We start from the raw sequence: 13,837 nt of genomic DNA on the forward strand, positions 1-13,837 counted from the left end.
AGTCATATATTTTCATTTCTATAAAAGGCTCAGAGGGTCAGTTATTTATTTTAGCAAACATTATTCAGACTTGCAGCTCTACAGCATAAACTCTACTCACAGTGCGTACAAGAAATAAAGCAGGTTAAATGAAATGGTAGCAGCTGGAAAATTAGCATCATATCAAACTCAACCATTACCATAATTGAAGAGGGTTCTCCAAAAAGTCACTCCTTTCACTTTAACCAATTTTGAGAAAATGAGAAAGAAGAGGTGAATTTAGCAACAGCTCAGTAGCTTCACAGCTGGGGGTTAAGTGAAATTTGTGGCTGGAGGAAGGATATATAGTTTATGCATGGTTTTACTGCCAGGAGTGTTATCTGTTTGGTTTGAATTTTTATCAAAGTTGTTCTTAATTAGTTTTAGGAAGGCCCCTCTTGAGTTTGTTGTGAGCATCACACAATGTCAGGGAAGATACAATAAGATGAAGCAGCAAACTGCATATCAACGTTTCAAACCACTTCCTGCTCTTATCTCTCATCACACATCAGTGCCTCTCCCAGTAAAGACAGTGTGACATGCTGTGTCTGCCACTGATGGTGCTGATGGATGGGTGGAAATCAGAAGGACAGCATGCAAGGATGGCTTGCAACACTCAAAACCAAAGAGCTGCTTCACATCACTATAGTACAAAACATGGTTATGTGGTCCTTATATTTAGGCTTAGGTAAATGACAGCTCCAGTGATTGTACACCTTATGTTTGCCTTCTGAGCTGATCCTGATGAGCTAACATGCACATATGCAATTATAGAAATAATATTTATGTCAAAGTGATCCATTGAAGTCTTGACAGGATCTCATTTCAGTGTTTGCTGTACGTTTTTGTGGTAATATCAAGAAATTGTTGTGCATAACCTGAGCTGTTAGTTAATGTAGGATGTCCTAAATGTTCCATAATGTGCTTGTCTTGTGCTATAGATTGTCATGTATGATTGTGTGTGTGTGTGTGTGTGTGTGTGTGTGTGTGTGTGTGTGTGTGTGTGGAGTTTACATGTGTATATTTGTGGTACATTTACAGTACGTTGTGTGTAATCATCATCCTCATTGCTTCATCATTCCATGAAGACTACTTCTCTACTTGAATCTCACCACCATCCGATGCAAAGCTGAACTTAGCACTGAGACAGATATAACATGGGAACTTGTGCCACGTGCATGTTTTTAATGACATCATGGGTTGATATACTGTAGTAGAGGATAAACTCACCTAAATAGTGAAGATAGTACATCACATTGTAAGTACTGACAAACTGATGTAAAGCACACAAAAGCAAGTTATTTTAGCACATTGGAGTTTTAGTTATATAAAGTATTCTCAGGGAAAGAGCTGCTCCAGAGGCAGAAATAATCTCATTAGTCGAGTTAAACAGTAATGTGTGGAGGCAAACAGCCACGGTTTGTGAAGCGGAAGCATCAGGTCGTGTCTGACAAAGCTGAAAAGCAAAGATTTCAGTCCGAGAGTTAGAAGCTCAATACCACTCGTGTTTGCACTGAATGGAGCTAAACCTGGAGGCCGATTATTGTAGATCAGCATGAGGACCAGAAGCAAAGAGAAAGAGCTAGCCTTTATATAAATAGTGTAACCTATATCTATACTGGCTCCTGTCAGCTGAATTAAACACATTTTGGGAAGTAACTGCGCCCAGCTGTTGTTTATCAAGATATAGTTATAGTTATGTAACTCACTATAAAAACACATTTTCTCATTTGTAAATCTCTGTTCATGAACTGATTACACAACACAATATATAAAGTGTTAATCAGTCAGCGGTAGAGGTGCTGGTTGGAATATTTTGCAAGGTGAGCTGTTCTTCCTGTTTCATGTTAAGTTAAAATAAGTTAATGGTCTCTTGGCTCCAGCTGTAATGCACGAGAAAGGTATCAATCTTCTCATCTGTGTAAGGGTTAGGCTAACTGGATAACTTACCTTACCCTTTTCTGTGTAACTTAGTCAAGAAACTATGATCTTAACTAATAAGATTTTGTTTCAGAGCACCACTGCTTCTAAGAATTGTACAACTATCTCAAAATACTATCTTTGTTTAGTAAAAAAGAAAAAAACTAATCTTAAAAACAGGCATACATCACCTTTTTTCTGTCTGTATAATTGATTTTCCTTCATAATGGTGGTTGTTTGCCTTTTGATGATTGCCACCGGGAGGTCAATGTTCCTACTTTTTTTATTGGTGTTACCACGCAGTAAACCAGTGCAGCTCCTGACAGCTGTAGTGCTCCATGCCTGAGTGCCCTGGTCAGCCTCCAGATTGCAACTTGATGGCTGCCTGATAGGAAGTTGATTGACTGACTTGCTTGGCCTCCTGAGAGGCCTTTGAGTATAGCCACTGACTGGCAGGTCAATCAGCCTCCCATTGTGGTTATCAATTATCAGCCTTATGTGAAGAGAAACAGTCCCCTCATTCCTAGTCTGACACCTCCTGACCTTCACCAACTCGTCAGCCGCTGCCAGGGTCTGCCAATATAACCTTATAATTCTAGCACCTCATCCCAGAAAAATGACACTGAATCATCCTTAAGGCACCATTATGAAGAGGTGATTGCTGGTGATATCAAAAGAATGAGATATGTGACTAAAAATCCAATGTTCCTGAAGGTCTTGCAATACTGAATAATAAATATTTCTAGGTGCTACTTTAACCAAGATATGGGTGCTTTGGAAGGATGTTGGTGGGATGAAGGTTAGACATTAATGTGATGCAGATCCGGGGATATTCTGATTTCCTATTCTCTACCCTTCATCTTCCCTCCACAGCTCATGGTGGGGATCATTCAGGCAGCAGAGCTGCCTGCTATGGACATGGGTGGCACATCTGACCCATACGTGAAGGTCTACCTGCTGCCTGACAAGAAGAAGAAATTCGAGACCAAGGTCCACAGGAAGACCCTCAATCCTGTCTTCAACGAGCAGTTCACCTTCAAGGTATACTTAACATTGAAAGTTTAATTTCATATCTGTAGTTTTAGAAGGCCTTCAACAGGGTGGAGTTGTCCTATATACATATATAAAGTCTTGTCTAAGTTTGAATTTGGTCAGTTGTTTGATTATTATATAAAAATGCTTTATCACAAATCCCTGGCCAAACTTACCTCTATGGACACATCTCGACAGTGTTACCCTTGTGTAGATTGGAATGACAGGGCAGTCCTTTGTCTCCAGGACGGCTTGTCATGTCTCAATTAAAAAAGGATCCTTGTATAAAGGGTTTCAAAGTAGTTCAGACAAATTATAAAATTAATCTCCTGGTAGATGATGTAATTTTGTACTTAATAGACCCTGGAAACTCCCTCACCAAATTACAGATTCTATTAAAGGCTTGTGGTTTTATTTCAGGATATAAGGTGAACCAGGAAAAAAAGTGAAATTATTCCACTAATGAGTTTTGATTATGAGTATTAGCAAACAAGCCCATTTGAGTGGCTTCCGAATGGTATAAAATACATTGAATTAACTGTAGATAATTGCCTTAGAAGTTAGTACAAAGTTAATTACCTCCCATTCAATTAGAATTGAAGATGATCTACAGTAGTAGGTAGGTGGATGAGTTTGCCCCATTACTGTAATTTGAACAATTAACTGTGTGAAAATGAATATACTACTGATGCTACAGTATCGTTTCCAGTCATTGCCCATTCCACTACCTCAAACTTCTTTAAAACATTGAATAAACATGTTAGACAATTAATATAGAATTATGAAGTGCCAAGGTATCTATGATAAAACTAATGTGGGATTATAGATTGCATCCTTTTTTTAGGGGGATGGTGTGCCCTCTTGAATACAAATTGAATTGCTTTTCCTGAAAGAAGAGGTAATCAGTGATTTTATTTATGAGTTGAACTTCGGGATTATGTCCAACAGGGCAGACAATCCTATTTTAAAACATTTGATTGACACACAGTGTGAGACTCATGGAAGTCTTGTACTGAAAACTGGACTGTCTCCAAAAATGTCTCGGAGACAAGATTAACTCATACTTGGTGTCATAACGGCATTTGGAGGCTGTTTCCAAAAAGGACTTCTCATGTCTTTTCAATAGTTGAAGAGGAAATATGACTTGTCCAGCAGGACCTTATTCTGCTGGACAAACTGGGCCCTAGAATGATGTTACCTATATTTACTGATGTGGATTCTAAATTACTTGAATTAAGAAAATGTGAACAGATTTATTTCTAAAATGTACTCCTTACTGCTGAACGAGGGCCCAAAGCCAGGTTTGTACAAATTTAGAGCAAGATCAGATCTGTACATCACAATTGATCATGTCAGATTTATGTCAAGCGAGTTTGTCAGCTACCCTTAGTGCCTGGTACAGACTGGTTCGCTATAATGTCGTCCATCAACTCTACCTCACTCCACAGAAACTACATACAGCCAAACCTGAATAGTCAGAAATGTGATTCAGAAGTGGTATGGAGGTTGGCTTCTTCCTGCAGTGTACCCTGCTTTGTACAAAAGTTGAGACCCTTTTAGTCCAACCCCTGTGAGACTATGAACAAGACCACAAGAGTTACCTTCCCATAAGACCCTGAGCTTTTCTAACAGAGAATTTCACGTCAAATTAAATGTATGAAAATGGCTTTGTGTGGCCATGAAATAAATAATAGTGACATGGATATCTGATTCCCATCTCCTCATTGAAAGATAGACTTTGGAAATGAACAGCTGTATTCCTCCTAAAAAGGATAAAACACCTTTCTGAAAATTGCTACCTTACCTTGAGTATATAGGTACAACACTGATGCCACAATAGGGATGTGCTCATTTCTGGTAACCATGAACCATGCGCCTCTTTAAAGGATAAAACACTGTAGTGTCTCTTTTTGTCTACGTACCAACCTTTTTCTATTGTTTCTTTGTTTTCATTTTTCTAATTGTGTTTATACAGCAAGGTTAGGGAATAGGGAGTTCTTTGGTGTTCTGTATAATTCTTAAGAATAAATCTGAAAAAAATAAAGTTTAATTTGCATGCTCAACATTTAGTTTTTGGAGCTGGAGATCTTTTGGTTTCGCTGTGCAGCCATGAATGCTGAGAAGGTGTGGAGACAGCAACCAGCTGGCACATTAACAAGCTCCTGACAGAATATCTCTCACACACACACACACACACTGTTACATTCACATACACACACACATTGAGGCTCAGTGTGATTGGGATTAACACAGGCAGATGCACCGCTACACCCTGGCCCTGCCTCGGTCATAATGGATGCATGGCTGTTGCTCAGCAGTGGGGAAAGTTTTGTTATTCACCCAGCAGAGGGGAGCGCAGGTGTTTGCTGAAAGTTAAGCATAATGTGATGTGATATCCATCTCAATACCAGATTTATTTTTGCATTTTTTGTAATAATTCCAAATCGGCAATGCATCGTGGAAAAAAAACAGGATGGGTGATTATAAGCAGAGGTGACACTGTGAAGAATAAACTGTACTGAAATCATGTCAAGGACAAACCAGGGTGTCTTATCTCTCCTATTTTTTTGGCATGATGTAACAAGTTATTTCCATTTTATTAGTTTTCGTCTCAAAATTGAAGATAATGCAGCATCACAAGTACAGCTGCAAAAAAACCCTCATCTGTCCTTTTACGTATCAGAGTTTTAAGGCCTGTCGGGGAGGGAGGTGGAGGTGGACAGAGAAGCAACCACAAGATCAACATTCATCCACAACCCCCACACACACACACAGAAACCATAACTGAAATTGAAATACCTTTCGATATAAGGCGGTGCAATGTATCTACAACACTAATCACAGCTTCAGAGTTGAATCACTGCAAGAGATGGGACTTACTGTTGACATGGTTTCCACTACATTTTAGCATGCATACCTAGTTTCCATCACATTAATATGCAGGGAAGAGAAAAAAATCAATCAAAAATCATGATAGCTCAAAACAGCTAACTCCATCTCACTTCTTCTACTCTGCACAACATGTCTAACCTTTGGACAAGCTCCTTTTCAGTACCAGTAGTGTTTTTCCTTTCTCAACACAGCAATATATTTAATTTCCCTTCTGTCAGCTTTCTGGATTGGAGATTGGAGTCAGTCAGTTCAGGCATGTTTATTTGAGTCTTGTCAAGAAATATGACACTTTGTTCTCTTGGAATTAGAAAGAGTGTCAGACAAATTTGCAAACAACCTGGATGTCAAACTGTCTTTGAGAAAAATAACGTCTATATAATTATTTTAGACATTGGATTGACTTGCCTGAGCAGATCAGGGCTAAAAATAGTTGTCAGTGGATCATTTATTATTTTATGTTTTATTGAATTTTTTTGTGTTTGACCTATCTTCTGTTTTTATTGTGAAACACTTTATAACTGTTCTGAAAAGACTTGCTGTATAAATAAAGCTTATTCTTATAATTTAATTGCCGAAAATAAAGTTTGATAGCCATCGTTATACTTGGCATGCAACCGAGTTATATACTATTTGTTGGAAACACTCTAAATGCTAAAGTTTTTAACCCTTTTTGACTATTGTCCTCTCCTTCTTCTTCAGGTCCCCTATGTAGAGCTTGGTGGGAAGACACTGGTAATGACGGTGTACGATTTCGACCGCTTCTCCAAACATGACGCCATTGGTGACATTAAGGTGCCCATGAACAAGGTGGACTTCAGCCACATAACAGAGGAGTGGCGGGATCTGCAGAGCGCAGAGAAGGAGGAGGTAAGGCTAAATGCTAAACATGCTAAAAGTTCAATCTGTACATAGAAAAATGGGAAATGAGGTTTGAAATCACTTTGTGACACACATGTAAGTGTCAAGCCTCAGAATTGTACATGTAATATAGCTGCTGTAGCTGTAATAAGACCGCTTGTATTGGTGCTTGCGTAAGTGATAACACAATGATTACTTTGCTGTGTTCGGCTAGCCATTTGTGCTTGAACCACAAACGTGGTGCTGCCGCAGCTGATGTAATCCATCTCTCCTTGAAATGTCATTTAATCAGATGTCCACACTTCCCCTTCAATTAATACAAGTGTGACTTTCCAGGCAACAGTTCAAAAGATTCAATTTTCATGGTAAATGTCATGGCATATAGCACGTGTTGCTGGGGGAACTTCATTTTTAGCATTACGGTGGTTTTGATTTAAAGGTTAATTATATAGCGGTGTCGAATGGCTGCTGGTGTTGTGTGTGAGTTTAAGGGCATCACTATACTTTCCTAAGCATTTGGTCACACAGCTGCACCTGACAATTTTACGCAAGGCTTGAGACACCGGAGCCTGTGCTTGGCTGTGTTCAAGCTGAGTGGAAGGAAGTTGAAGAGGCAGATCATGGAAATTACTACTTTTCATTAGTACTGAAACGGTTTCTTTATTAACTGAACGCTCCAATCACAATGTGACAACTGAACGGTAATTGCGAATGCATTAAAGTGACAATATATAATCCATTTGTCAAGAACTTTTTCATAATACATGAAGTGCTAGATGGTTTGCAGAAATGGTGAGTTTCAGTAGCTGCAAATCACAGCTGCCAAAGTGAAAAGGACTCCCTGAGCAGCTAAGTCATTATATATATGTAACATTATATTAAACATTATAAGCAGTTTATGATCAGAAACAGACTTTTTTCAAGATATACTTATATTTTATTCTTTTTAAATATACTAGCCCTCCATTCCATCTCTTTTCTAGGCAAAGCAATACTAAATCTTTGTAATAAGTAGTAAGAATTCATAGCACACTAACAATTAATAGAGATTTTATACCAACACATTTCTTAAGATGTTTTGTAAGATCTTAGCATTGTACAGTCAGAATTAATTAAGGAAGTAATTATGTTAATTATTCTGTATGAACACCCCACAGTCTGACACCTACAATATCAATCCAAAACACATTGAGTCATATACTGAATAGATAATTACACAGTATATAAAAGAAGAAAATACATATTTATTTTTTGTGTGTGGCAATTTTAACATTTTATTAGGAATTGTCAGGAAATGAGGAAAAAGGGGAATAACCTTAATTTCTATCAGATGCATGGTTCACAGTCAGCTCCCTAAACCCCCAGGCTACTCAGAAACCCCTCTGAAATGCATATTTCTACTAGAGGACATTGTTTATTTCTCATTTTCTCCATATTTTCTATTTCCTTGGAGGGATACCCTTACTGCTTCGGGCCTCTTAAGATATTCAAATGAAAGAAAATCCATCTTTGCTGTAACTACTCACAATGCAACTTGTGACAAAGTAATCTCAGGTAAACGTTGCCTCATTTTTTGAAAGCCCCATGAAATGAAAAATACTTCTTCCCCATTTTAATCCTGTGTCCCTGTGTTAATTGTTCAATTGTCTCAAAAAATCACATCACATACAATATTTTTACACTAAAATCTCTGTCTTTGCTCTTCCTGTAAAATGCTTGCTAACTCAGCAAGCATTCAGAGGCATTTACAAAAGTTCATCCAATCAAATATGATCAAGTATCTATCCACACTGATCATAAAAACACTGCACTTCACTGTTTGTGTGTCGTAGCAGTTTAACCCTCCTGTCGTCCTCCCGGGTCAAATTGACCCCATCTCTCTTTTGACGGTTCTTTCCTTCCTTCTTCCTTCTTCCCTCTTTCTTTAGATTTTTCCTTCCTTCTTCCCCTTCATCCTTCTTTCTTTGCTCCCTCCTCCTTCCATCCTTCCTTCCTTCCTTACTCCTTTCCTCCCTCTCTCCTTACTCCTTTCCTTCCTTCCTTCCTTACTCCTTTCCTCCCTCTCTCCTTACTCCTTTCTTCTTTCCTCCTTTTCTCCTTACTCCTTTCCTCCCTCTCTCCTTACTCCTTTCTTCTTTCCTCCTTTTCTCCTTACTCCTTCCTTCCTTCCTTCCTACTCCTTTCCTTCCTTCCTTCCTTCCTTCCTTCCTTCCTTCCTCCCTCCCTTCCTTCCTTCCTTCCTTCCTTCCTACTTACTCCTTTCCTTCCTTCCATCCTTCCTTGCTTCCTTCGTTCATTCGTTCGTTCCTTCCTTCCTTCCTTCCTTCCTTCCTTCCTTCCTTCCTTGACCTGAGGCCAACAGGTGGGTTAAGGAACAATATGGAGAAAGACATGAAGAGATGTGTGTTTGAATATCAGTGAGCAGAACAATGCAGCTGAGGTCTGATTCATTCATCTCTCCCTCGTCCTCCTCCTGATGTAACAACAGGTGTGTGTGGAGCCAACAGTCCTCTTTCTCTAGCTCCGTGTCTCTCTGCAGCTGCATATCAAGCTAAACTCAAAGCCCCGCTCACAATCCAATCAAACATGAAGGATCGATTTAAATCCATTTTGGAACCGATCGCCGCTCAAATATTCAGTTTCATTGGGAAATGAGTCACAGTACAGAAGCTAAAAACGCTCTAACTTCCATTTCATGGGACTTTGAAAGTTGAACAACCCAAGAGCCGCTCTTTCTGGTATAAATATTTTAGCAGTAAGCTACGCACTCTACATACACACAGGTGACGCGATCCTCTTTACTTTTAAGGTCAAATATGAAGTAGTGAGTTCAGGAAATGCCCTTTTAAGTTGAAAAGGCAGCGGTTGGCCTTTTACAGTTCATGGGAAATATTAAAGGGCCTGGTCACTGCTCTCGACAGGTGTAATTAACTGTTGCTCCCTCTCTCTCTCTCTCTCTCTCTCTCTCTCTCTCTCTCTCTATCTCTCTCTCTCTCCGCTGGCCTCCAGGGGAGCATGTATTTGTGTTGATTAAAACCTGGCCCTCATCATCAAAACAAAACAAGAGTATTTAGTCACCGATTTTATAGTATAACTAGCACTCAGGATAGTGGATGATACATTAAATGGAGGTGGAGGCTTTTCAGGCACTTCCATTTACGGTACAAAACATTTCCAACTCACTGACGATGAGCTGAATGTGGAAATAAAGCTTGATTGGAACTTTATGAAAGACTCCTGAAATATAACAGGGGTTGATATTGAGGTTGGGTTTGCCACTGATTTATAATCTCCGATCAAAATGGCCACACGTAAAAACAGGTGCGACCAGAGAGAGAGAGAGAGAGAGAGAGAGGGAGAGAGGGAGAGAGAGAGAGACAGAGAGAGAGAGACTGAGAGAGAGACAGAGAGAGAGAGAGAGAGAGAGAGAGAGACTGCATCCGCTCCTCTATTTGATATGGTAAGAAAATGAATGGCTCTCTGCTTAGCGTTATGATAATGACGGCCCTGTTGTGACGGTGATTTGTGTGAACCAGTGAAGTGATTGCTCTGACTACTTTTTCCGGTGAAGTGATGAGTGTCAAACAAAAGTGGGAGCTGATATTAGAGAGCGTTCAAACACAAACAAGAGACCAATTCCTTTACTTAGAGATTGAAAACATGCAAAGCCTCTGAAGCAATGACTCAGAGGTGCAGCGTGATTACATTTGATATGCTCTACTTTTTTTTTTGGGTGCACAGTGCAACACTTTTTATAGATTATATGTATGTGTTTTGTAACTCAAATGTATTTTTTGTTCTTTTTTGTTCCTTTTTCCATTTAATGCTGACCTAAACCCTAGCCCTTTAATCATTTTCCATTTGGTTAGCTCTAATAACACACCTATTAAAATGTCCAGGACTGTGTCAATTATAGTAAAACTACAGAAAGCACTTTAAAAGTACGATATAGTCCATGTTTAGTTTGTATAATTATCATCATTGGTTTTAGTAAGAGCTGCTGGGAGCCTTGTTTGTAATATTTCTAGTCACTTTAAATGAAATACAATTAAATTGATTGATGGCTACTTGTATTTAATCAACAGACTTCTGGGAGTAGTCATAAAAGAAACAATTTTCCAGTATGAACCTTCTACAGCTGCATTTCTGTTCTCCCCCCCCCCCCCCCCCTCCTCATAATCACTGCTTATATTAGACATGCCCTTGTAGAGTTTCTCCAAGCAGTAATTTTAATGTTCCTGATGATTGCAACCTCTCATATCGTCAAAGACCAATTTTAGTAGCGGTGATATCTTAAGTTGTCTCTCTTGGAATATTTTATTCTCTCAAAATCAAATCACATTGATGGAAATGCATGAGTCGAGCCCTCCATCAGTTGTTAGCATGAAAAATAAATGACGTACTGCTCATTAAACTCACAATATTGCTCCCTCCAAAAACAGTTTTATCTAAGATTATTGTTTTTTATTTGTTTTTGACATGATCACTAAATTATGTATGCTGACATTTTAATGCATATTTCAGACTAAGTTGAAAACATAGATATGAATGCATGATTATAAAAACCTGTTTCAGTCAATTATGTAAATTTGATGCACCTTGATTTAAATTGTGCACTAATTATTGCAAACAACTCTACAGTATAACCTTTATATAACAGTGTCAGAGTACTGTACTGTAACTTTTAATACTATCAAACTATCACATTTCATACATCCATGCTAGTGCTTGCAGGGTACAGTTAGATCTTATTATTAAAGGCTGTCCTGTCTGTTTTGTTATGAAGCTCAGAGACATATAAACAACACGTCTAGCATATTAAAAAGGCAAAATGCTCCAGATTTAGTTGACTGAACAATTTCCGATGTGCTTTGGAGGGGAATTTACGAGCTATCTGTTTTTTCCTCATCTACCCTCTCAGTGAGCATCTGCTGTGCGCATGTGATGCAGTAAATCTGAATTTAGTTGTTGCTGTTAAAACTATTCTCACCTCTTACAACGTCTCTCCAACAGCAAGAGAAGCTGGGCGATATCTGCTTCTCTCTGCGATACGTTCCCACCGCCGGAAAGCTGACTGTGGTCGTCCTCGAGGCCAAAAACCTGAAGAAAATGGATGTGGGAGGCTTGTCAGGTGAGGAGAATCGAAAGGGTGTGCATATGTGCCCACTGACTTTCCTTTTGACAGGCCCTTTGTCTGTAATTATACATGCACTGCAGCACTCACACTGCTTGTCCAACAACACTCTGAGCTTTTTTCACTATCCATAATCATCACTGGCCAAGATTGTATTTGTCAAGGAAAAAAAGATGACATGTCTGAGGCAGAGTTTTTACCCCAAAAAAAATCTAAACAGTTCTTTTACAGATGTTCCCATCCTCAAAAATCACTCTTGGTTGAAAAATGGCAACATTCAGACATAATGAAGATGATATTTTCAGCTGCAATGACAAAGAAGAAGAAATGAAACATATTCCTCCTGTGGCGAGGCTCTAACGATACACTTGTGTAGGATTAAGATCAATAGACGACATTTATCACAATACAGTCAAGTATAAATTGCAGGTCTGATGTCATGGTAACAGAATGAAGAACGCCTCTTGTTAAGGTTGATCTTGAACTAGATCTTGAACACTGCTGAGAACTCATACAAGCTGATATTTTTGCACACAGTTTTCTTTCATTCAGTTGTAAAAGACTCGAAAACAGATTTTTGTATAGATTATTAAAGCCTAAAGTTAGTGCTGAAAGTTGAGTCAGTTATCAAACCTCTCAAATTTTGCATTTTTTTACATTTTTGATCGCTGCTAATTGAATATTTTGCTTATTTGGACTGTTATAGAACAAAATAAGCCATTTAAATGTGATACCTTTGTCTCCAGAAACTTGCAATGGGAATTTTTTTCCAATTTGTTTTTTGTTTTTTTAATTATTGAATCTTAATTAATCAGGTAGTCTCATTAAGATTGACATTTATTTTTGCTAGAAAGACCTGAGAACAAGAAACATTCATAAATAGACAAGGACACAATCAACAAACAGAAACAACACAACTAAGACCAGACAGCCACAATCAACAAAGAATAAATGAAATCAATTACAAGAGCCATAAAAAACATCAGGTAATAAAACTTTAAGATCTGTATGTAGTTTGTCATTCCACTTTAAAGGTGCATAATAAGTGTGTACTGTACATATGAGATATTTACAATTAAGTAGTTATTGCAAGATGTACTGTAGTTACAATGAGTTAGTTTGGAAGCTTTAACAGTAGCTTTTATTTGTCACTTAATGGACTAAGTACATAAATAGTCCAGCTGCAGTTTCACCCCTGAAATCGATATTATACACCATGCCATACAGTAGATTGAACACTCTGCTTCATGCTCATCAATCTGGAGCCAGACAATATATTGATCGGGCAATATCTAATATTTGATCCTATCAGCCCCACAAGCACACACAGAAAAACCCAAATACAAAATCATTTAATATTAATAATAATAATAATAATGATAATAAGCTGCCCTCTTTCCCTCTCTCCTGTCTCTCCTTTGACTTTCTTCAGCGGTTTCATTTTAAATTCCCCAGTGTACACTTCCCTCCCACCTCGACTCTTTTTCCTGCAATTACCACACACCTGGGTCCACTTGCTTTCTGCCTGACAGCCCAGTCTCCCCATATAAGCCTAAACATCCTGCAGTACAGTAGCACACCGCACATTAAAAGCTCCAGAGTTCCCTTTCATCTGTCAGACCAGTGCGAGCAGCCATTTGGCAGAAAAAAAGCTCTCCCCTGCTGCCATTTTATGCTACTGGCATTAGCTCTCACCTGTCCCAATTTGCATCGTTGATTGTCAACATTTTCAGTTGTCAGACACATGAACGAGCCAGTATGAAAAAGGTGTGAATCTGTCCTCTTTGAAGGCCAGGTCTCCCTCATACACAGAGAGAGAGGAAATAGCTGGGAAGCCAGACAAGCTCGACACTACATGGACTTTATGTCACATTTAATTGGAGCATGTTTTATCTGTGTGCACTGGTCTGTGGGTTCCAGGGTGAATTATTAGCATACAGTAATAGCACAGTGCATGTTTTCTAATTACATACAACCAGAATA

General features: G+C 38.7%; 2 protein-coding genes across 2 annotated transcripts in view; both read left to right on the forward strand.

Moving 5' to 3' along the window:
* The window catches only part of syt1a (synaptotagmin Ia), a 45,609-nt gene that overhangs the window by 21,988 nt on the left and 9,784 nt on the right, over positions 1–13,837 (forward strand). Inside the window, exons 4-6 of the mRNA XM_053344108.1 lie at positions 2,812–2,979; positions 6,562–6,729; positions 11,734–11,851. Of these exons, the coding sequence (XP_053200083.1) occupies positions 2,812–2,979; positions 6,562–6,729; positions 11,734–11,851 (454 nt within the window). The remainder of the gene's footprint in view (positions 1–2,811; positions 2,980–6,561; positions 6,730–11,733; positions 11,852–13,837) is intronic.
* Positions 1–13,837, forward strand: part of LOC128385253 (NADH-cytochrome b5 reductase 3) — a 46,356-nt gene that overhangs the window by 12,681 nt on the left and 19,838 nt on the right. The window lies entirely within an intron of this gene.

This window comes from Scomber japonicus, chromosome 23 (assembly GCF_027409825.1).
Source record: "Scomber japonicus isolate fScoJap1 chromosome 23, fScoJap1.pri, whole genome shotgun sequence".
Lineage (NCBI taxonomy): Eukaryota > Metazoa > Chordata > Actinopteri > Scombriformes > Scombridae > Scomber > Scomber japonicus.